Raw genomic sequence first — 25,571 nt, 5'->3', positions numbered from 1 at the left:
ATAGTACAATGGGAATAAAACTGAAAAAGTCAGCCAGTGGTTGGTGATGAGAGTGGAAAACCCCCAGCTCCCAGCCCTAGGGACCCATTTACTTAGATCCAACTTTAAAAAGAGAAACAAGAATAAGAAACAGAATGAGCAGTAATTTCAGAACACATCCAACCTGAAGAACTCTGTGCTAACAGCACAGGAAAGTGGTACCTTCATACTCTTCTTGGCCTCATATTTGCTTTGAGACACATTGTTTCTCAGAGGACCATATGGAAAGCAAACAATACAAAGGCAAGTAAAAGTAATTAGAAGTTTATTGGGTTTCTAAATATAATAAAGTAGTTGCAGTTCTTTTACAGAAAAAAGAATGATTTTCATTATTATTTTTATAGAGCATTGGAAAAATATAATTGATAGAAAAAAACCAATGGAAGGTACATAGAAACATATTTTAATATAGATTGATAATACATAAATACAAAAGAAAATACCCAAATCATTTGCTTATAACAGGTTTTATTCTCTAATTTTCATAAGGAACCACATGGGTTATTTTGGATATGCCAGTGATGGTTCATGATGCAGTGGAGAAATGCAATTTTCTAAGAATAAATTAGCAAACGGAAACCTCCATTTGAGGAATACCATGTCTCTGTCAGTATCACACATGTGAAAAAAGGCATATTCCCTATATATTTTTTGTGTGTTTTCTTCTACGTCAGGGAATGTTATTCTGACTAGCAGGTGATCATGGTGGAGCTATGATTGTACTTAGTGGGAAGTTCTTGCTCTTAGCATAGAGAAAACCTGGCTTCTCCCTATCTCCCCCTTTTCCTAGACCTATCCAACTGTAAACACCACTTAACATGTACATAAAACTCTCTCTCATAGTCTCGATCATCAGACTGAAACCTGGAGGAAAGCCATGCTCCTTCCCAGTGCATCTTGTTTCCAGGGTCGAAAGCCTCTGTATCCCAATGCCCCTTCTGATGTCACACAGAGATGTTTGAACTCTTTTCTAGCACTAAAACCTGATCCTCTATAAAACAGAAACTGATTAGTGTTCAAATTGGATAAGGCAAAGTAATAAAAAAGAACTTTAACAGGAAGGATAGACATTGTTGGTGAAAAGTATCACTCTTTCTCCAAGAAGCCAACTGGTCTTATCAGATGATGACAATTAAAGTAGGGTGGAATCATGGAGTAGGAATCTCCTTCGCCCTCACCCCTAGTTTATATGGTGGGGCTCCTTACCTGGGGAGCGGATGGTGCCTGCAATGGCATGGAAACCATCCTCCATAGCTTGGGCCCCTTTCCTTCTATCTGGTGAAACTGGGTGGGGTGGGAGACAACTTTGTGATTAAGATGTCAAGGGCTTCCTTGGAGAAAGACTAACTCGAGGCGTCTCACGTTCCCAAAGCAGAGGCCTATTCAAGTGAACCTGGAGCCAACTGACTTAGAAGGAAAGAGAGCGACTTGGCAAGTGCGCTTTGCCAGCTGGTCGAGTCAGACGACACACTGAGAAAGATCCTTTTTGGAAGCACGCCTTCCTTTAACCCTTTTCCGAATACCGTGCACTGTCTACCTTGTCCCATTTACCTGGACTCTGTCCTATGGCCACAGCTGTGCTACTGCTCCATCAAAAAGATGTGCAGGTATAACGCCAGTGACAGAACTAGGAAAACAGAAGCCGGTAAGCAACACGTGCTACTATTTTTAGGAGTCAAAGTAGAGATGCTCTAAGGATCTGGCAAGGACATTTGGCCCCCTGAGCCTCCAATCCTCACAGCCAAGACTTTTTCTTTAGTTTTCACTGATGTTAGCCTGAGAGATAAAAGGAGAAGAAATGTGCTGACATTTTTAAACCCACCAGTGCTTAGTTTATAAAACACATATGACACATATCCTAATACAGGCCCTGGCTCTATTCTCTTTTACAATTTCTTTTCCTGACTAAATGTTCCAATTGCATAAAGCATACAGTCCCTTGAAGCAGAGTACAAGAAACCTCAGCAATATGCCACCATCCAGTAGGATATAAATATAAAGTGGCTGCATCAGCAAGGAATGCTCAGGGGATGTGTTTGCAGCCCATTTCACGGTGCCACTCGAGATGGGATACTGCAGATGAGTGACTTCCTCCCACTGGGCAAGGTTTCCTTATCTCAGCACCTACTCCTGCGGACGGCATGTTTTTGAGGCTGCACAGTAGGGCTCTGGGTACCGTGTGTACATACATATGGAGGGATAACGTTTATGTTTCTCAGAATAGGCACTTTTTGAAGGCAGTGAATCTAAAAGTAAAGTTAATAGAGCCTATATTTAGGGCTCATCTTCTCACTTTGCTGATGTGTATGCTGAACAGAAGATCACAGATTTGAGTCAGTCTCGCAGAGGCCGGAGTCGGCAAATGGCTATATTCAGAGCTGGGGAAGTCTTGCCAACTCAACTGAAGCTGTTAAAAGGCAGACTTGGAGAAGGCGCAATCGCTCTTCTCCAAGGTGACGGCACAGAAGGAGAAAAGCCTGCTACGGAGCCATGAAATCAGAGCATGTGCGCGACTCAGAGAAAACGACCGGCCTCGGGCTCTGCGCCTTCATGTCGCGTCTGCTTCCCGGCACCGCGCTGCTACTCAGAAAGTTTTTCCCTTCCTTTTATGGGTGCGTCTTATAATTGCACATATTCCCACTAGAGAGAGAGCCCCAGATCTGTTACGCTAACGATAAAGGTGAAGTTGAAAAAACAAAACCAAACAAAAAGTCTAAGTAAATCACTGCAGAGACGACGCAGCGAGAGCTCAGTGCTACATTCAGCTGTGAGAGTTCTGCATCTGAGTTTACATTTTCACGGAAGGCACATTAAATCCCATGATAATCTTACTCATGCTAAAGAATCAGGCAAGTCAGTGTCATCTCTAATTCTATGTGCTCTTTGATATGTTTCCTGAAAAAAAATGAGGGTATAATTCAGGTTTTTAGGGGGGAAATACTCTGACTTTGTCTAATAAGGAAATAATTCTTGGATAATGTGCTCATTAGCTTTCCAAGAGAATAAATGGGTAGTAAAAGGAAGTAGTTTAAAAATGATCCTGCAACTCCTTAATTATAAACCATTGGTGATAAGATCTAGTGTCCAGGCTTCTGAACCTTTCCTAAGTATATCCCTCAGTTGAGTTAGAAGGCTGGCACAGTCTGTACCAGTTTCAATGTGCTTCCTAGTGAGGGAGGTGTAAGGCATTTTAAGTCTTTTTTTTTTTTTTTTGTGGCAACTTCACCCTCATATGTTGATGTACTTGATATTCATCTAAAAACAGGGTATATAGAATTAGTAAAATGCAGACACTGCCCACATGTCAGCTCACCTTTTACTATTTGAAAATTAAGATATGAGGTCATTCCTGTTGTATTTAAATTATAAAAATCCCTTTTTCTCTCAAAGTGTGTGTTTGAAGGAATGAAACACATGGACAGGTTGATCCTAACCTGGGTAGGCTATTCTCCTACTTCCCATGCATTATTATTATCAAGTGATCATCCTCCGCCACCCAAAGAGAAAAAGAAAATAGAAGAAACTGAATCTTTTTTCCCTTTATACATAAGTCCCCAAGGATGAAAGAAAAAAAGAAAAAGAAGAAAAAGAAACAAGAAAAAAGGAGAAAGGTATCGGAGAAAAACGAGCTCTCCTTCCTTCCCATTTCTACAGGAGTTCGGAAATGGAGTTAAATAACTTGCTGACGAGAGACATTCAGGCTTCACATTTACTCTCTCCTCGTGGGGAGACGGAGTCAAGAGCCGCTGTTAACCCCTCGCCTCAGTGTGATGCAAAGGAGACACCGCACCAGGGGGCAACGCAACAGTGCCCAAGAACAGTTCTTTCCCCTTTCCCCACAGATCAAAATACAAAAAGCAAATCAAGCGGGGGAGAAGCACCCTAGTTTCCAGCCCCATCTCAAATAGCTTTGGAATATTTTAAGAGATAATTGGGCCCATACAAAATTTAAATAACTTTTCCTTTTTGGCTGCGACAAAAAAATGGGTCAGGTCTAGGAATTGTTAATTTTCTGGCCTGAAAACCCAAGTGTTTGAAAATAAGATTTCTTTTTTGAAGGATCAGCTTTCCTGGAAGATGTTTGTGTGCATCTGTGTGAGAACTTGTGTGTGTGCACATGTCTGGGTGTGTGTTTTCACGATAACACAACTGTATTTCCCTAAATATGGGGCGCTATAATGTGCAGAATGGAGGAAGAATATTTTTTATTAATAATTTTCTTTATATTATGGAAAGAAAAATCAGGGTTTGTGGCTCCTTTTATTTTTTTTAAAGGGCTGCTTTTTCATATTGACTGCCCCACTGTCCTGTTGTCATCTCATAAGATGTCACAGGTTCCACCTAAGTGAGCCTCTTGTCAGGTGTACTCACCTCGATAATTCTGCAAACTTCTCAGAATGCTTCTTTTATTAATCCACTCTTGGGTGGGGTGCTCCATCTATTCTACAAGAGCTGTTTTCCAATCCATCAGCCACAACATTTATCAAACCTCACAGACAATGAGGTGCCTTTCCAGACTGAATGCGGCCATCTCAGCCGAGGTTACTGCTCTGCTGGTCCGGCCTGTGTTTCCTAGGTGTGAAGACTGGAAAAGACGTGAGAGGCCATTTGTTATTGAACTTGGCCTCATTAATCCCTGGGAATAAGCAGAGAGATGATGAGACCGGCTTGATGGATGGTGCACTCCAGGGAGGGAAAATGCCTGGAAAGCTTATTAGATCAGATAATTTCCTGCAGCAGATTTAACTCAGATGAAGAAAGAATGCTTTTCAATCGCAGTCACAGATTTTAACCGAATGCCAAACAACTATAAGAGGGAAATGGGATGAAATAAAAGCCCGAGAGCACACATCAAAGGGTGCAGTGTCCTGAGGGAGGCAGATCAAGAGAAAGGACGGCAGTTGTTGAGCGGCCATGTAGGGCAGCTCCTAGAATAACACGGAGGCTTCCCAGTGAGTGTCCTGGAAACACAGTGCCGAATCCCTGCGGCAGCACGCACAAGTCACAGAATTACAACAGCCCAGGATGCCCGGTCTACCCAATGGCAAAGGCCAAAGCTCAGAATCGCAATCAGTCCCACAGTATTTGCTCACAGGCGTCTGAAGGTCATGGGTTGGCCGGCTGGTTTGGAAACGCCTGATGCAGTGACACACACTTGGCAGGCTCAGTAAGTGTGAACAGAGAGAAAATAACGTGCACGTTTACCTCCAGCAGTTCCTCCCTGTGCGGGGCACACAGCGCAGCCCACAGGAGACACCTGTCTTAAGGATCAAGTCACCTGTGCCCTCCACTGAATTCTAAGTGAGAGGATCTCGGCTGATATTCTGAACCTCACAGTCCCCGAGAGTTTTTCAGTTAATGTAAAGTAAACCAACATCTCTGGGGAAATTTGTACCGTGTGCTTCAGGGCCACCGTTATTTGTTCTTCATGGTGGCCTTTGCTCACCGTCTTCATCACATCGCTGATCAGACAGAAACCCCTGGGCCTTTCCCACATGATGACACGGTGCACCCAGCTCTAAAGGGTCCCCCACCGTGCACACGTGGATTTGCCACCTGAGACTAAATGGTCTGTGTGCATTTCCTTGGATGCCCTAGAACGGGGGGCAATTTAGTCTGTGGCAAGAAGATATTGTGCCCTGGTGTTTTGTGCCCTGAGAGTGGCCACTGCAGAAAACACTGGACTTGCAAGCCCGGAGTACGTCCTCAAATTTGCCACTTACCAGCTGTATCGCTCTTGGCAAGTCACTTAATGATTCTGAGCCTCAGCTTTCTCTTCCAGGATAGGGCTATTAATAACCTTCCTCCCAGGGCTGTTTTATGTGCGAAAGAAGTTTGTAAGCTCTCTTAGGAATTATTATTTTAAACCTCAGAAAACCACCCCCAGGTCCGCCCGGGAGACTGATGACAGGTTCTGCCAATAGGGCTCTCTAATTCAAAACTGGGCTGGGAGAAGCTGCGAGATTTGTCCTTTCATAGACCAAAAATGCTGTGGAAACTAAACAGCAACCCAGGGCAATGATAAAAGAATTTATACCTTTCTACATAAAACCATAACATAATATAACCCCTTTCCCCAAGAATGATTTCCTTTTGCACAGGACTGGCCAGGAGTGATGAGTGTTTACAGAACCACTGTTTTTTGCTTTTACTGTTTCCTCATTAAAAGTGGAGATCACACACTGACATCTCCCAACATTTTAAGGTCTTTAGCAGGCCAGATAACTAGAGTGCACTATTCATGGAACAGTTACTGGGCAAAAGCATAGAACTACATAACAACTGACAGAAGAGTTTTTCTTTTGAATAAAAAAGTAAACAAAACAACAAAACACTCATAAACTCTAAGTCTGACCCTCATAAGATCCTTCACAATTTTTAAGGATGTATAAAGAAGATTTTTTAATAATCTTCAGCTAAAATTCAAAGCTGTTTTTTTAAAAAAGTAATGTGTTGCCAAAACACAAAAATACATCTTAAATGAAAATGGAGGGAGGAAGCAAATTTAATTTTGTACTAAAAATGAGCTGAGCTTAGTGTGGCACCAACAAGAACATAAGCCACGAAGGCTGGTTAGAGTCAAGGGTGAACTGGGACCAAGTGCGAGAGAGGAAATGGAAGCCCTTAAGGAGTGATGAGCTCATTGATGCAGGTGATGTTTAAGCAGAATCTGTATTATCACTTAGCAATGAATCTGTAAGGGAATGTTAGCACTAAATGGAATAGGTGGCTGTGGAGTCCCTTCTAATTGTGGACGTAGAAGCAATAGGAAACAGGAGTGTCTTGCTCAGTCTCCTGTGAGGGTTCAACACACAGGTGTGTTTGCTGCAAGAGTGAAATACGTAGCTATGAGCCAGTCAGAATATACATTTTGTATGGTATAAATAAGGCTTCCTGTTCATACTGTATTGCTGTATTTACATTTTGGCAACTCATCCTATCTTTCAATTATAAAGAAATAAAAAAGTGAATAAAAATTGAATTAGCTGTCCGCTATGCCTTTTCCTTCCCATTGACCCTGAATATCTGGAAGACTTTTCTCCCATTAAGGAGGTTCCAGAATCCGTGATACTGAAAGCGCAGGGTCTTTTCTGAACGTAGCCTCTGCTTTTCTGTTGTTTCTGGTGCCTTAAATATTCTTCCCTCAAAACTAAATCAATCAATGCATCAGTTCAAGGTTTCCCACCAAATTTCACTCCTCCATGAGCCTTACGGATGCCACTGGGGAGAATGATTCTTCCTGACACCATCCTGACACTATGTTCCTTCCCATGGAGCACCAGTGGAACCTGCTTGCTCTTACTGCATTTGGCCAGAATCAAAGTTTCTTAGGGGCTGATTCTCTTACAGTGATTATTAAATTAAATAAATGAGTAAGGCATAAAGATATTAGAAGGGCAAATGTAAAGAGAAAATAGGGACTCCTAAGCATAGTTCCTAATCGATCATGTAGGAAAGCTGCTCACTTGGTTTAAAGTCTGGGTATAAACATTGGAACGCAGAAGAATGGAAGTGACTCTCAAAACAAATCAGCCAGTACACATGTATGCTGAACCTATAAAGTATCCAGCAGTATTTTGCATATTCAGTATGGAAACATGTCCAAGAATTGTCTTATTCTTGAGAAGACAGGAAAAAAGGAAAGAGTTGAAGAGACTTTCTGACCATCTACCAAGTAGCTCGTTCCTTGTTTTCAGAATGACTTTGATTTTGGCAACATCAAAACCAGTACGAGACATCACATTTTGTACACATGGGAGATCTATCCTCATCAAGCATTCTTTCTCCTGGGGTTGAGTCCTCGGGGGAAATTTCCACATTGAGTGTCAGTTTCCTTTGGGTGATTCAAATTCTATTTACTTTCAACCTTGAAGAAAGCCTTTTCACCTAGCCTGAACCAAGGTGATTGCTGTGTTTCAAAGGAGATTGAAATAAAATCAGAAATGTTTTATGGTTCAACTGTTTAAAGGGAAAGTAGATGGGTAAATTGGCCTTGACATTGTGTCAGTAAATGAGGGACAGTTGAAAGAGTTATTGATATCTGACCTAGAGGCAAAGGTTTAGACATTAGACTTGTTTTGTGTAGCCCCAGAGCCAGATTTTTGTTCAACATAAGGAAGAACTTTTGTAGAAAAGAGCTGCCCTGATGGTAGAAAGGATAGATGTGAACCAGTACTACAGGTCTAAAAAAGATGTGGGATGGTGATGTGTCAGGAAAATAACAGAGGAGATTCAAATCCTTAAAGGGTCATGGTAATAAGGGCCGTGTTGTTCCTAAGGGTCTAGGAACAGCTCTGGTGTTTGGGGTCACCTATCGACCTCTGCACTGGTGTACAGAATAAGACGACATAGTGACACCTGTGTCATTCTTGGTAGATGATTCTATTCCTGAGGTTGAGAACTGGATTAGAAGCTACATTTAGTGCCTAAGTTGACTGAACAGATTTGTGAATGCTTTATAAGGCTTTCATTTGGGTATATAGGTAAATGTCTATCAGAAATAGGTAAAGGAAGTTGTCTCTTGTCCCCAAATGGATCAGAAACTTGGAAAAATTAACAAAGACATACAGAGGGAAAGTATTAATGCAAACACCTTAAAGTTTTACAGAGGAATTAGCTGTAGGGTTTCCTCCTCTCTAGTGTATCTTTTTGCTCATAGAATATTAATTTTTGTTTATAACAAAGGCTGGAAATAGAGATATTTAATAGTGTGGTGAGAGACTGTTGTACATTAAATAATGAGAAACAAAAAGCAAAGATTTTAGTAATTTCAAGGGGGAAGTGTCATTGAGTTCAGTAAAAATGCATCTTCCACACAACTTTCCCCAAAATAAGCCACTTACATGTTGGATAACTAAAATAAAGTCAAACTTTTTGGCACAAGGGCCAGGAAAATAAAATAGAGACAAGAATAAGTGTCCTTCCTTTCTAAAGTGAAGAAAAAATATGCCGTTTTATATTTAGTTTTCTATGTTTGCAACTAAGAAGAGAAAACAAGTACAAATCAGTTATAGTATAGTTGTTAGGCAAGACATTACAGAAAGCAGATGAACAGATTTGAACGTGAAAACCACAACCAGAAAAACTCCTGCTTACTGTGCTCACCAGGCAAGTACATTAGGAAGGGATAAACATTGTGTGAATGCAGACGCCTCTGACCTGCAGAGATGCTTAACGTGTAGTGCAGTTGCCCTAAGAATATGTCAGAATATGCATCGCTGTCTCTCAGAGAGGCGAGCTACGCCCCCTCTCAGAGGGATGAGAGGTCATTATAAAATTTCTGGTGTAGTTACAGCCATGCGATGGAACCTAGCAGCAGCTCTCACTTTATTCTCTTCTGACAGTGGAAAAATATATTGTTAGCCACAGTGATTTTTAAATACCTCATTAACTTGGAAATATACATATTTTACCTTTTAAAACAACTGTGATTGCTGATCCCTAAAACACTTCTAAAAATTCTCAGAGTTACACTATACAAGAACTGGGTTGTCATAGTTTTAATTGTAGACTGCCTCTCCCCTCAAATCCCTGTCTGGGAGGAGTCCCAAGTCCCACTCTTCTTGGAGACAGGTTAACAACAACAAGAACAAACGAACCAAAAAACCCTCTGTCTGTGTATCAAAACATACTCATGGGGACTTCTCATTATTCTTGGCAATTTCATTTGTGTACTGAATTAAGTATGTATTATGTTTTACTTTCCTCATATGTAACCATCCCCAAAAGGAAAATCAATGTCAACCTTGTGAAAATGTGTAGAAAATGAAAGGACAGAAACCAAAAATGGAAATATAGTCCTAGAATTATAAGCTTTTCCCAAACAAACAAAAGGATACAGAGGGCATATTTTTACTGGGATTAGCCAGAGTTCAAAAAATCTCAGACCCAAATTTTAACAAAATACTTCAATGAGGGACCCAGACCTGTTTTCAGGTTGCTTTTATAAACAGCTTACAGGCCTGCAATATGTGCTCCAGGAACAACTCAGGTGCTGACCTACCCCTTGCAAAGTACTGCGATTCAGCTATTCAGATTTAATATCACTGTCATGGGCAAAATGCTTATATGTGCAAAGATTCCTGAAGAATAATAGCTTTCCTTGCCCTAAGAAAAAGCATCAAGTTTCAGTGGAATCAAATAACATGCCACCACTAAAAGTATCCTTCTTTTGTTGGTCAAAGATGCTTTGGATTAAAAAAAAAAGAATCTTAACCTAGCCTTAGAAAGATTACTTTGCATTTAACTGAGAAAAGGAGGGCAGTCATATATGAATTTACCAAGAACTCTGATCTGAGGCTCTGATGAAAACTTATTAAGATAAAACCCAAAGACTCTATCATCTCATCTTATTTTACAGATAAAGACTATCTGGGAAGTATGTCCTTTTAAAGAAAGGGTTTATGGATGCTACATACATTTCATGGTAGCCTTCCCTTATTATGATCACAATACCATAAGGACCACAATGCATTGACTTATTTATGAAAAGCCCAAGCAGGGTAACATTAATAGGTAGGATGGAAAGGAGGGAGGAAAGAAGGTAAGAGAGGAAGGACAAAAGGAAAAAGAGAGAGAAGAAGAGGAAGGGAAACAGTAAGGAAGACTTCTCCCTAAGTTGCACAGCTTCAATCAGAAAATCTTTAAAGGTTTGAAGCTATATATTAACCAAACAACAGCCTCACGAGAAGATTTTCATTATATTTATGTCAGGTATGTAACTTGACCTGAAATATTCATGGTTGCACCATAATGACACAGAACTAGGACTCTCAACTTGTTCTGTCCACTCTTAAATTACCCCCCACCCCCAATCCACAAAACTATGGCAGTTTTAGAAAGCAGATATGCTGAATGGCTGTTAAAGGTTCAAAGTGAAGTCTTGTCTTCATTATCCTCCTAAAACCAGAGTAAGACCAAACATAATCACTAACAACATCCAATACATCACCTCGGGGACATTAAGAATGTTTCCCCAATTTAGAAATCTGTAAGGTACTTTCAAGACAAAAAAGAGAAAAGAAATACCATTAGGACAGTTTAAGATGAAGAGTTCAGACCTCTTTGGATTTTGTGGGACTTTCCTGGTGAGTATATCTTTGAGATTTGGGGATTAAGACTTATGTTACAGACGCTTGGGTGGAGTATTCGTAGTAGCGTAAAGAGTCTTTAAGAAGAAGGTACGCATATATGTTGCTCTCTGATTGTCTCCCACGAAAGTGCACCAAAAGAGCAATCTCGGGAAAGGGACTCGAGGAACATTTCACAGAGGTATATCTTTTTCAGCCTACTGGTTTTCTACAGATGGCTAAAGCAGGGTATGGAACATGCTGTCATATTTCATAACACACATGTACTACAGCTCTAGGCAACAGATGGACAATCGCTTGTTTAAACTACAAATGTGAAATACTAAGGTAGTACAGCAATATTTCTAGAAATGTATATGGGAAAAGAGCCTTTCCAAGCCAAGAGGGATGGCGAGAGGCTGTGAGGTTACATCAGTGTTTCCCTGATCTCCCTAGCAGCTGCCAGCATTTCCCCAACACCCTTCAGAACTTGATAACAGAGGGATCAGGGGGCAGCAGACACAGATTTGACAAGAGAAGCCTAAACCATATCAAATAGAAATAACACTGTTATTCCTGGCTGGTTCACATTAACAGGATTTTTACTAACTAGGAGAACTGTTGGAAGTTGTGTTTCAGAGTCCTTTCTGTATCCCACAAAAGCCTTCACTACAGCCCCATGGTAGAAGTGCTCTTTCTTCCTCTGGACCAAGATAAAAATACTTGTTTAAATGTAGTTAAAGTTCTATATACTTTAAACATCACAAGCATCTCCGAAGGATCTTTCATAGTGAGAAAACAATGATAGTGTTGATAACTTCACTGCATTAGTCAGCATATACCCAATGCAGTAATTTTGATCAGAGAAGTTGCTCCATCAGAAACAATCCATTAATGACAAGAAAAAGAACCCACGTCTTTGAGCTGCAGAGATTTCCAGGATCTCAAAGCCTCGATGCCTTGTGCTGGAACACATGACTGATTTTTACATTTTAAAGGCAATTTTGTTTGCACATGGGACTCCACGTTAAGCCAGCAAGAGCTGGGGATCCAGGCAATGAAGAAATCTGATTTTGAAACGATCTGCGGAGCCTATGACAGTGGGTTGTTTTCCTTTTCCCATGTCTCTCATGTTACACAGAATTACCAAATATTGTGTCCTTGACAATTTTTTAAAACCAGTAGATTTTTTTACCAACTTTCTTTATAGACTCTATGATTTTTTTCTATCATTTATGAATTTAAATGTCAACAATTAAGACAATATATCAAAAGACAATAGAATTATCATCATTAAGGTAATATGATCTTTAAATCTCTGTTATAGGCAACATTTCATGTAACTAAAACAGTGAAGAGTGATTGGCATTGTTTAGACCAAGTGATTAATGGAAAAGACAAGAAAGTAATAAATCATATATTTAAGAAATCCCAGAATAAAATATTGTTAGGATCCTTTCCTTATTATACCTTGTGAAAGAAAAAATCTAAATCTAAATATTTCTGCATATGTATGTGTGCACATTCATTATTATATAAAAGTATAAGTCTATATTAAAAAAGATTTATTTTAAAAATCTTTGGTAAAGATACTCTGAGGTTATGTGATAAACACGCATTATAAAGTTTGGAAGCGAGCAGTGTCCTGGTAAAGCCACAGTGATGGGTCTGTGACAGTGTTTTCTCATAACTTTTTTTTGGCTTGTAAACATTCAGTTACATAAGGACTTAAATGTAACAAAGAAGTAGAATGTTATTGCATGTCATAGTATAAATATTTAATAAATTCTTCCTTTTTTGGCAATATGTGTAATAATATGATGGCTATTCAAGAGATAAAATCCATCTCTCAATATCTTGGGCTCTTTGCTTTTGGCCTAAAGACAGTTTTTCCCAAATGTATCTCAGAAAACAAAGTTATTGAAGCAATTTAAACATTATATTATCACCCGATTGTCTAACAGTCAGTGCTCTTTGAGGTCAGCAGCATGGTCTGGCCTTTCCTTTGGAAGACAGAAGCTCAGATATACAATCACCATTGTCTCCTAAAATCCACATGCTGCCCAAAGTGAATCCCATTGTGTTTCACATTATGAGAAATTTAAAATCAAAGATAAGAGCAGTAAGGTAAAGAGAGGACAGTGGTCAAAAAAACCCAAAAACTTTAAAAAGCTACAACTTTGGTGGTTCTAAAACAAAACTGTTTGGTGACCAAAGCAAAAGAGCCACAAATTCACTTAGATGAGCTATAGTGACCATAGGCTTAAGAATTTCTTAATGAAAAAAAAAAAAAGAACCATCTTTATGATTGTTCTCACTAAAGTAAAATAAATTTAATTGGAATTCCTGAGGCACGGGTTGCAATTCAAACCATGCAAAAATAATTTTTTAAATTTCTGTCCTGGGTGTTAAAAATAAAAATTAAAAAAAAAAGTCAAGACTAAAAAACTGACTCTATCACTTTATAATCATGAAAAATCTATTTGTGGGATCAGGGAAGGGTACCCAGGGGAATGTAACTATATTTGTTATATTTGATTTCTTAAACTGGTTGTTACATATATAGGGATTCATTATATTATTATTTATACTTTTGTGTATATTTAAAATACTTCATAATTTAAAAGTATATACTTGTGGAAGATTTGAAGAAAGGTTTAAGAAATCTCAATTCAAAAGACTTGATTAGTTTAAAAAACGGCAACCTGCCATTATTAAGATAGTTGTCTCTCTGTAAAAGAAACAAGTTAGAACCTAATGAACTATGGCTTTGCAGCCGGCAAGCAAGCATGTCTCTGCCCAATAGTTTGAGTAAAGATTCTAGGCACAGACTCTGCATATTTTTATCTCAGAAAAGCAACTTGTTTTTTCAGTGATTGTCTTTGAAAGTATGGTGTACATGTCAAATTGATGATATGAAAATGTCTCCTGTAATATGTAATTTGAGTTGCAGGAGGATTAAGAGAATAATGAAACTGTGGTTTCACAATCTTTTCAAGTTTTTCTGACTTTTGAAAGTAAACTAGACAAAACTACACAATTTTATTTTGTGTGCCCTGATTAGCAATCATCAGGCAAAAAGGACCTGGGTCTGGGGAGAAGGGGATTGAATGGCTCTTTAAAGCGATCTTTCACTAGAGAAAAAGTCCATTTTGGTAGTCATGTTTGAATATCAGAATAAAACATCAATATGTCTAATATGAAAAGTGGGACAGTATAAAAAATGTTGTATTCTAGAGACAACCACGTTTGCCTCCACCATGTCCAGGAATTATGGAAAAGGGAAATCTTAAGATGATATTGTGGAATCATAATGGGCTTTTCAAACATACCCCCAAAATGCTTTTTCCAGCATATCCCATTTGTAATTTCTTTATAAAAAGATTGAAATTTGGATCTCTTTCACTAATGTCTATTTTTAAATGAGCCCTGTCCACTGGTCACTACGGATTTTGATTTGGATGGTTACAAATTTGGGCTTGTTTTAAGCTATGTAATTTACAGCTAAAATTCTTTAGAGCCTAATACATAAATTATGTATTTTTCCTCCGCAAGGGCCATGACCCATTTAGAGCAACAGAAAGATATACTCTTCAATACTCAAAGAAAGAATGGCTGTCCTTTATGATCACAGGCAATGTGGATATGATAGGGTGGAGACACTTCAAGCCTAAAAGCACCTGTGAGCTGGCAGGCTCACCCAGGAAAATCTGTGTGACAGCAAATACCACCCTAAAAAAAGCCACTCAACCAGATAAAAAGTGAGACAAACACAGGGATTAAAGTTTACAGGAATGCAGAAGTGAATGGGATGGAGCATAATCCGTGCAAAAATGTGGAAGTCCTTGGGAACAAAGCCCCATCAAGGTCCTACATAATTAAATGTGAAATGTGTAGTTGGTAAGAACATTAAAAAAAAATCTCAGAATCTATGTGTTTCTACAGAAAGGTTACTACTACATGAAGAACAGAGACCATCCCATAGCTTGAATGCCTTTCTTCTATTTTCCTATTGCTTTTCTTATTATTATTACTTTTTTTTTTTTGGTGTTTCATTTTTTTCAGTGCCACCAACTAACCAGCTGAAGGGGCCTCTGAACTTAAAGGTCGGTGCTAGCCTTGGCGGTTAGCACTCTGATGCGGGCCGAGTTGCAGGTCTTGCAGAGGATGTGTCCATCCAAAGGGTAGCAGCCTTGGTTATCCCCTTCAGACAGGAGACCGCCACAATCCTAGGAAAATAAAGACAGATGGAAATAACGTAAGTGAAAATGTAAACGACATATGTGAAGATCAAATTCTTCAGCTTTCCATTCAAGGCCTTCAGAATGCGGCCTCTTATCTCTCCACTTCACATACCACCACGCCCCTCCAATCCATCCCCGGTATGCAGCATAGTAAATCTTAAAAAAAAACTGAATTATATATTAAAGACATATATGAAAACAGGGTAAAGGTCACTTCATAGGAAATACAATTTCAGGAGGAGAAGAATCCAAACCTCTGGGATCTCAAATGGTAGCTTTGTTACCTAACCCAAATGGCAATGCCAAGAACAAGAGAAAATAAAACAGATCTCTAACCATGAATTCATTATTACCCTTTATCATCAGCGTAAGGATCTCTCAGAAGAAATATACAGGTGCAGGGGCACAATTTGTTGGCATTTCTGAGCAAAGGCAGAGTCGTGCAGTGGCTCCTGCTAAGCAGAAGGGCCACCAATGGGCTCTGCATACTTACCCCAGTCGTAGCAAAGATAAAATCCTAAGGTTTGTGGAGAACAATGACTTCTTGTGCTTCCTAAGGAGGTATCACCGTGCGGAGGAATGAGTGCTGCACCAGGAGGTAGCCCCTAGCTCTGACACTGTCTGTGTCACTGCAGGTAAGGCTGATTGCCACTCTGAGACTAATTCCTGCGTTTGCTACCTTACCAAGCCGTGGGGAAGATCAAAGAGGATAATGGATGTGAATGTACTTTGAAAAAAAATGCCAAGAGCTACATAACTGTAACAAATTATATTATTGTTGGCACCACCTTTGAGGGTTCCTTTTGGAAAGTGTTAAATAATAGTTAAATGTTGGCCCTTACTTCTGGAGAAAATGGAAGTTTCTTTAGAAAAAAAATGTAGCACTTCCTCTGGAGGTGTGTGTCCTTGCTACCTTTCGCAGACGCTCTTTAAAGGCCACCATTGCTGCACGCCTCACCCCGCTGCCCACCATGACAGCAAAGAGGTCACTGGGGCTTGTGCCTGTGTTTGACGAATAATGAGATTTAAGTTCAAAAAGGTGTCGCCTAGAAGGCAATGACAGCAGGAGCTGGGCTCCCCAGGAAGGTTGGCTTTACCAAAACGAACAAGCAGTGCTGGAGGCATTCAAGAAACGGATAGTAGAACCCAACCAAGTCTTGTTGCCATCATAAAAAGAAAGGAGGACATTTCATAAATGACATGATTTAAAGCACTGAATGAGGTAACATCTATAGTCATCTGGCACTCTAAAGAGCCCAGAGGCGACCACAGTGCTGGAACCATCGATGCCTTGAATCTTAGATCCAAACGGAGTCATATGTCACATCCATGCAACCTCCTCATTTTATAAATATTTTTATTTGTTTATATCTTTATTGATTTCAGAGACAAAGGAGGAGGGAGAGAGAGAGAGAGAGAGAAAGAAACATCAATGATGAGAGTCATCATTGATCGGCTGCCGCCTGCTCGTCCTCAACTGGGGATCGAGCCCACAACCTGGGCATGTGCCCTGACCGGGAATTGAACCGTGATCTCCTGGATCCTACGTCAACACTCAACCACTGGGCCACACCCGGCTGGGCCAACCTCCTCATTTTAGAGAGGGGGCGGTGAGGAGCAGAGAGGGAAGTGATTTGTCCACTGTGATACAGTGACTAGAACAATGGTCTACTCTCTTCGAATTCACTGTTTCTCTCATTCTACAGTATTGTTTCTAAATAAATTATCAGCATTTGAAAGTAAACTGAACTTGTACAGCTATCATTTAATCTGGAAGGAGGAAAGGTACATTTCATGCAACTCTTAGCAGAAACACAAAACCACTTAAAAGTCAAAGCCTATTGGCATGTGTGTAAGAAATGCTAGGAAGCTTTTCTTCTTTGAGCCTCAGTTTCCCCATCTGTAAAACGATCTCTAAATTATCCATTAGCTCATCCACGCTTATGGTTTAGGTCAATTTTAAAGGTGATGGCTGGATATTATTGTTCGTTTTTAGCTATAAAACCTTTAGTTATAAAACTTATAAAAGCTGTTGTTTTTATTATCTTTTCTCATGTTAGGCAACTCGAGTTCTAGGACAAAACAAAGCACATTGCATAAGACAGGTGGCCAGTTACAGCTCAGGCAGTGAAAGGGGTTAATGCAGCCCCAGAGAGCTGGCTGGGCCTGCCAAGATCTCCTTAGTGGGACTAGACGAGCTAACCTCAGGAAGATGCGGTAATGGGGAAGCACATACTATCCCTCAGACAGAAGAGGGAGCTGGGTCGCGGCTGGTGTGGCTCAGTTGGTTGGGTGTCGTCCTGTACACCGAAAGGCTGCAGGCTTCATTTCCCATCGGGCACATGCCTGGGTTGCGGGCTCGATCCCCGGTGGGCGTCATGCAGGAGGCAACCGCTCGATGTTCTGCTCTCACTTCAATGTTTCTCTCTCTTCCTCTCCCTTTCTCTCTGTCTAAATATCAATAAACTAAAACAAAGAAGAAGAAGCGGGGGAGCTGAAAACTGCTATACTCCCAGGGAGAGTTAGTAGGAAACAGGAAACATGCTTCAGAAGAGGAGCCTGGGTAACTCATAGAACCAGAACGAGAAAGTGTTTTAAATTCATTTTCTGAACCTGGTGCCCTTTTGAGACCTGGATCATTGGGGAAACACTTGCTGCCTTTTGCTTTATAAATGACTACATTACATGTCCCTTGACAAGAAACCCTCCTCGTCACCTCCAGCCTGGATTACAGCTGTTGTATATATATGCCCATGGCATCTTGTGCATGTTTCCTGTAGCCCTAGCAGTCACCGGGCCTCCTGCGTGAAGTGCCCAGTCTGCGCTGGCAAACCTAACAAATCTCCATGACTTTGAATGTGAAGTGCCAACCCCCGTGAAAGGAATAAATGCCTGTCCTTCTCAGTGGGGGACAAAGGCATCTCTGCCCCACAGGAGTCTCAGAGATGAAGCAAAAGATTCAGTATAGTAATAACAGCATTAATAATAACAGCAGGACTTTCCCCACTAACTTAGCACTTTATGACTCACAGTGTCCTTTAATATGCAATTTTGCATTGTAGTCACATAGTTGGATAAGTGACTTATCCAACATCACTAGCCTGAAATGCCCATGTCAGATCTAAAGCCCAGTCCTGTGAACACAGGCACTCAGGGCTCTCCCAGATTTAACAGTTGCCGTGTTTATGAAAAGCTGGCTCTAATGGGCCTTTCAATGCTTGCCGTGCAGGGTTAGGAGTGCAGACCACAGACCTCACACCGGTAGCAGTGAACATGGAAATCGCGGTCCAGAGCCACAATCCGGACGGTCTCCTCCTGGCCCGGGGCGGGCATGATAGGCTCCTTGCACACAGAACACCGGGGGGCAAATTTCCTGAAAACGAAGAGACAGGTCGGGTTAGATACTGAGCATAGGCAATGGCAAAGAAGTGAGACGCGAAGATTAAATAAAAGAGTAAAAGGTGAAAGCCGAGAGGACATCCGATCTACCATTCTGTGAACTTGAGCGAGTCATTTTCCTTCTCTAGGTAGGCTTCCTCAACTCTGACATAAGGGAGTTACACTCGGTGGCAGGAGAGGTCCTTGTAGATCGTAGATATTATGATACTGGGTGAGGTGAGGGAGGTGAGAGGGTGAACTGCTTGTGCATGAGAACACCTGGGAGCTGTGTGGCATGGAATTCACTGGTGATAGATTCCAAGCACAAACCTTGGGCCTGGGGAGGATCACCAGAGGGGAGAACATAAGTCCTGGAGGTCCCTACTTGTCTCTGCTATTTGCTTCTAGAGTTTTGTATGTGTTCCCCAGGGCTGACCTGGCTGTTCTGAGCTTGGGAACTCTGCCTCATTCCCACTTATTAGAGCCTCTTTCTTTGAAATGTGTCTTGAATTCTAGGAATTAAACCTCAAATAACTATTTTTCAAAATAGCAGAGGTTAGTGAGTTTAAATACTCTTTACATCAAACTTACTATGGCCAAGTCTGCACTTGTACATTTTGTTTGTGTTAAACTTTTGTTTGAAAATAAGAAAGTTAAAAAGGTGTCAAGTTCTTTATTCTTTAAAGGATTTTAGCAGTTCCGAAGGGTAAGTGTATAGGAACACATATACTTATACCTACATACACATATACGTATGATTTTGAGGTTAACTGTTGGTGAAGAATTTTAATATTTCTTAATTGCTTAATATCCCTTACTATAACCAGTAGCCCTAACATTTTTTTCTCATAACAGATTAATAAGATGCAAATATAGACCATATAGCCATCTGTACCTTCTGGGGAGTAGGGGTGGCATTTGTGAAGGTATGAGGTGAGAGATGATTTGAAATGGGCAGAGACAAGAAGTGAAAAGATTCAAAAAGAGAAAAAGACTGTGCAACTCCATTTACTCATGGTAATGGTTTTAAGACTGATGATATTAAAATTTACTTATTTGTGGTGAGACTTAAAAAGAGATAATGATAGTAATCTAATACTTTGTAGAGCACTTTATGGTTATCAAAGCATTTTTACGTATATCGTACTCTCTATGTACATATTAATTTTCCTGGCAGCACCCAAAAGGCATCTGTATGGCTGCAGTCTAAATAAATATGAATTAAGCAGCAGATCAATTGATTGCTATGAAAGAAAAATTAAAAGGACCATGGTACAACTGCGGGAGTAATCAGAGTTGTTATAATTGGTATTTTATGCAAGAAGTTCATTCTCAATGGTATAAAAATATTGCTTTGGACTATCTGATTATTTTTTAATCTGGGTCACCAGTAGTGAAATGAGCAGGCTTCTAGAATCAACTGCAAAATTTCCTTTCCCAGAACCCATTGTGACTGTGAATTCTGTGAGGTCAGAAATATGTCTTGCCTATCACTGTATCCATGAGCCTCACTCGGTTTCCCCAAGTAGGATTATTTATTCCTCAGGATATTTCATTGCATATACTTATTATAGTACGAATTATTTGCATATCTCTGGAGATCACTAAACTGTGACTTTCCATAAGACAAGACTTGTTCCATCTCTGAGTCCCCAAAGACAACCGCTGTGACTGGTGCAGGGAGCAGAAATTCCAGCAATCGCTAATGAAATGAAGTATCTGCCATATTTCTCTATAAAAAAATGTTACTTGGGTTGTTATGTTCCATCTCAAGGACCTTCCTCCTTGGAAAGGCATAAACTGTATTCTTGCTGAGTAATGACTGCTTCCTACCAACTGGCCTCATTTCCATGATGAGAATAAAGTAAAGAGACGGGAAGTGGTTTGTGCAGTCCCTAGTGTTCCTTGGCCAGAGTTTCAAGGATTGTTTAGAATCCCAGGTGGTCGATTTCAAGGTCCAGCTCACTAAGCAGACAATAATCATAATAAAAACACTTTGATAACACTTTTGATGGCTAAAATAGCTACCATTTATTGAGTGCTTATTATGTGCCAAGCCCTGTTAAGCACTTGACCTTATTTTCTACCGACAGCAGTGTTATGAGGAGCTACTTTCATCATTTCTACTTTACAGCCATGAGAGCCAAGGCTGGGGAGGGATGGTCTTAATCATCTTGTGTCCTGGCACATTTCTGGCAATCAACAAATGGATGCTGACAAAACAAGTAAATGCCTCAGTGTAATATGCATGATAAGAAAGCACAGATAGTGGAAGAAAGGCTCAACACAATGAAAGGGTCAGTTAATAAGCCTGCTTCCCTGGGCTTACTGTGCTGGCACTGGGAACACAGACATGAACTAGGACACCCGCAATCAGGCTGGTGAGGGAGTTCTATCTAGTTCTGCATTTGTTCTATTTATATATACATATCCTACTATATTGCAAAAATCATTTAAGGTGGCTACTGTAAGATTTTGTGTGTGTGTATGTGCGTGCATGTGTATTTTTTATTACTATTCAGACCATATTGAGTGCTATCTATAGCCAGAAGGGAATGTAAATTGAAACATGAGGATAGGGAGGGATTGAGGTCAGATAAAGTTTCTTAGGTAGATGGCCATTGACTTGGGCTTTGAAAGATGGCCATGTAGGTGAAATGGGAAAGTGTGTGTATGTGTGTGTGTGCGTGTGCTTGTGTGTGTGTTGAGGTGAGATACAGTCCGGGACTGAATTTGAACAGTTCTCTGAAATGACTCATATATGGGAAAGAGTTCTTACCTAAGAGGCTGGAGGACTTGAGCCAACCTTGACTGAGGGTGGTTATGTACGGGATGATCCATTAACAAGGCCTCAAAAATAGTATTTCAGAAGCTTATTACCCAAAGTGGAATCCAAGACCACCTGGGTGCTTGTCAGAAATGCAGAGCTTTACGGCCCACCCCAGACCTACTTAATTATAATCTGCAGTTCAGTAAGATCCCTAAGTGACCTGTAAGCACACTGACGTCTGGAAAGCACTGGTTTAAAAGACAGGACTGGAAGCAGGTGAGATAAATGCTTTCTCATGGGTCTCCTGTGTCTCACGGTAACTCTCTCTCCCAGGCTGCTCTAGTAATAGCCAAGCAAATCTTCCTTAAATGTACAGAGCCTTTCTTAACCCCATGTCCTTACTCATTGCCTGGATTGTCCCTTTTGCCAGGAATCTCTTTGTTTCTCACTTAAAACACTTGAAATTCTGCTTCCAGAACCTGCTCAGAGCCCAGGGCCAGGGAGTCAGAAGAGTCTGACTCCGGCTCAAGCCTCTGTCTGAGCCTATCTCCTGGTTGTGAGCCCTTCCTGCCCCATATCACAGATATTCTGCACCCTCCTCTGACAAGCTCCTTGCTGACAGAGGCTTTTCCCTATGCATCTGTGCAGTTTCAACCTCTGCAGTTTCTCTCCTTGTATCTCTCTCCTTTAGCACTTAGTACAGTCATGAGCACACAGAAACCTCTTTGTAGACGATGTTGAGATGAATTAAAATACATTTCCTAAAAGCTCACAAGGGGAGACCTATTCAGAATGACCAAGAAAAAGTCCCCAAAACACTGTTTGCAGAAGGAGGCTGTACTCCCCTAAAACTTCCCTCTCAGCCTTGTAGTGCCCACTCTGGGTTGGACTTTTTAGCTGCCTTGTGTTCTAGTACTTTCAGGGCTCAGAAACAAGAGTTCTGTAAAATTTTCTCATATTTTTCTTTGAGAAATGGGGGAAAATACACAAAAAACTTTCCTCCTTAAATGCTTGCTAATCATACAGACAACATTATTTAAAAAAAATAATATGTGTTTTAAAACATCACTGAATATTGGTGGTGGAGGGGAGACAGTTGGGGGCTTGAGATTATTTTTCTTTTTAGTTGCTCAAGTCTGCTTTCCTGGGGTGTTCAGACTTACACACTTATGTCACCAGTCATAAGTCTCTAATTATGCTCCCCACTTCCAGAAATGAAAGATAAATGCATAGATATAAACTTACATTGGTCAGAATTGATTTCCTGTTTTAATCGAGGGTGTAATATATCATTCTTTTTCAGCAACAGAAACCTGTGTGCTCTGATTATATCTACCAGTCTTTCCTGGATTAGGGTAAGTCTAAGAAAGGAGAGAAGCAGTGACAGAAACATACTCCCCATTGGTATTTTTTCAGTTCCCTTAAATAGATGCAGGTTTTCTTTTTTCATGTGTAATTAGGAGCTAAAAATATCAATAACATTGAAGTACAATTTATGCTGTGACTGCCCTTTCAAAGTGAGCCCTTCCATGTCTAATTCAGGGGGAGAATTTCTGCCTCTGGGGTTTATTAATTCATTCAGCCTCATGTCTTTTGGTGAGGTTTTCACTTTCTTTGCAACTTGGAAAGTGGTCAGGAAATTCATTTTTAAACTATGCGTCTCAGGTCCCCCAAATTGCTTGTGGCAAGTACCTCCTGGTTGTTGACAATCAACAGAGCAGTGAAAATTAACCCACAAGACTGCACATCTGGAGGCCCCAGAACAGATACTGGAACTGCTGAGCCGTATAACCTTCATCTCTCTCTCAGCCTCAGACTGTCTGGAAAGCCACTGCCCGGCAAACACAGTCTACAAAACCTCTGTGTCTACTGTCTACAAGTCACATCTGAGCTTTCATACAGCTCCTAAAAATAAGTTAACAAATGTGACCAACCAATTAACCAACTAACAAAGTGGTCATATAAAAATAAGCAAAACCCCAAACCATACACTTTTCATGAAAACCCCAGCTATAATAGAGGAAAGAGGGACCTTCAATGAAAGAATTGAGGAAGTGGGGACATATTTTTCCAGGCCCATGAGTAAGTGGTCTACTTGAGGCTCTACTTTCTTAATCTCTTCAAAAGACTGCACACCACCGCATTCATTGATTTTATCAGAAAATATCCTGGGAAAGAGAAGACCTGGGTGGGAGAAGAGGTGAGGGGAGGGCACAGATGTGTTGACAATAGTGTTAAGCGGCCTCTGAATGAGAGGCTTGAGTTAGTAAAGGCTGAACCGTTCTGTGTCTGCCAGCCAGAACTTCCTATCTGTAGTGTGGCAGATGGAGAGAGGACACTGGGCTCTAGAGAGAATCCTGGGCTGCTACAGAAGGAGAGCGTTAAGACAAGGTCTGGTCTAATGACCAAACCAAAGAGCTCAGAGAAATTGAGCAATTTGTTCAAAGTCACACATCTCGTTCACGTTGAGCCAGGGACGGCTAACCCAGGATCCTGCCTCTCTCCAATACAAATACCCTGTATGAGTGAACTTTCTCGCAATTAGAGCCACACAAAGATGCCAGGAACAAGCCCCAGAGAAGCGGTGAAGCGGAGGCCAGGCTGGCAAGACCTCCTGGACCACCTGATACCGATTCCTGCACTGGATCAGGGGAACAGGCAAATTCTTTTTAAGGTCCCATCAAATCCTGCCATCCCATAGTTCTGAGAGAGAAGACTGTGTGGCCCAGGTGCCAGGCAGTGAGGAGAGACTCCGGGACGGGCAGGCTGGGGTGCGAGAGCGGGCTGCCTACTTGTGGAAGTCCTCGATGCAGTGGATGAGGCCACCGGCGTCCACGGTGAACGGGATCCCATCCAGGCTGCGGTGGCACATCACACAGGTGAAGCAGTGAGGGTGGTAGGCCTTCCCGGTGGCGCGGAGGATCCGCTCCATGATGGGCTTGGAGCACACGCTGCACTGCTCCAGGGTGTTCTGGAGAGAAGAAGAAACATCTCAGCGACAGGCCGGGCCTAGAGCGCCCCCTTCCGCAGTAACTCACAGCCTGACAAGCGCCCTCACAGAGCACGCTGCCCCAGGGGCCCATCGCACTCAGCATTTTTATAATCCTCATTATCCAGGGAAGGAAACGCAATCGGACGCATCAAGTGGTTTTTCTCAGGCCACCCAGGTAATAGGTGGCAAATGGCAAATTTCAAACATGTTTTCTGGCTCTTACCCTTGTTCCTCTCCACTCGGGCCAGGGTGATGGCGAACGTTTCTGTAAAGGCCCGTAGAGTAAATATCTCTGGCTTTATGCAACAGCACGATTTTGCCAATGTAGCGCAGAGGCAGCCATAGATAGTATGCAAGTAAACGGGCATGGTGTTTTTTAATAAAACTTTAAGTTCGAAAGCAGGTGGTGAGCTAGATTTAGCCCATGCTGTACTGTTGACCCCTGAACTATCCAACCCAGGTTCTCCACTGGAAAAAAGCTTCGCTATCACTTCTAAAATATGACTCATCATCAAAGACCTAGTGGGGTCACCAAGGACCCTAACATTTTGGAGAGTGGTCTGTCTGATAACTGAGACTCCGAGAGCATGCTCACTGCAGACCCCAACCACAGCTCAGCACAACCAGTGAGGCTTCTGATAACGTAAACTTTAAGCCTTGATTCAAACACCACCTCCAAGTTTAGCATTGTAAATTCTCAAAGTAAATGTTGAACCTAGAGGGGTGCCAGTCTTGAGAAGTTAGTTAAGAAAGTTAATTTATCTGGCTGAGCTTCAACGATATGCTGAGCTTTAAAAATACGTATTTCCCTTAAAGAGGATACTGTTTATTGACAGAAAGACTAATAAAATTTTCTGTGAGCTTTTCATCCATCTCTAGACTCTCATGCTCTCCTACCAGCCAACCATGTCTCACAGGTAACATGTTATATCTCAACTGAGATGTCTGGGCTGACTCACTGAGCTTACAATCTAGAATAAACCGGGATGGGGATCTGATTAGAAAGATACAGAACTGGAAGGGATGTGGAAATTAAGGAGTAATCGCCCTCTTACTATGAGAACTTTTAAATGGTCATT

General features: G+C 41.1%; 1 protein-coding gene across 4 annotated transcripts in view; it reads right to left on the bottom strand.

The window, feature by feature from the left end:
* Nucleotides 1-293: 293 nt before the first annotated feature.
* LPP (LIM domain containing preferred translocation partner in lipoma) overlaps nt 294-25,571 on the bottom strand; it is a 617,231-nt gene continuing 591,953 nt past the window's right edge. For all 4 annotated transcript variants that reach the window (XM_081138106.1, XM_081138104.1, XM_081138105.1 and 1 more), the window contains 3 exons: nt 24,293-24,471; nt 18,605-18,725; nt 294-15,337 (listed from right to left, as the gene is read on the bottom strand). In XM_081138106.1, coding sequence (XP_080994232.1) covers nt 15,209-15,337; nt 18,605-18,725; nt 24,293-24,471 — 429 coding nt within the window. In that variant the 3' untranslated portion in view covers nt 294-15,208. The remainder of the gene's footprint in view (nt 15,338-18,604; nt 18,726-24,292; nt 24,472-25,571) is intronic.

The sequence above is a fragment of the Miniopterus schreibersii genome (genome assembly GCF_964146895.1).
Source record: "Miniopterus schreibersii genome assembly, chromosome: 5".
Classification (NCBI taxonomy): domain Eukaryota; kingdom Metazoa; phylum Chordata; class Mammalia; order Chiroptera; family Miniopteridae; genus Miniopterus; species Miniopterus schreibersii.
The sequence above is the reverse complement of the archived record's forward strand: the minus strand, read 5'-3'. Positions and strand labels throughout refer to the sequence as shown.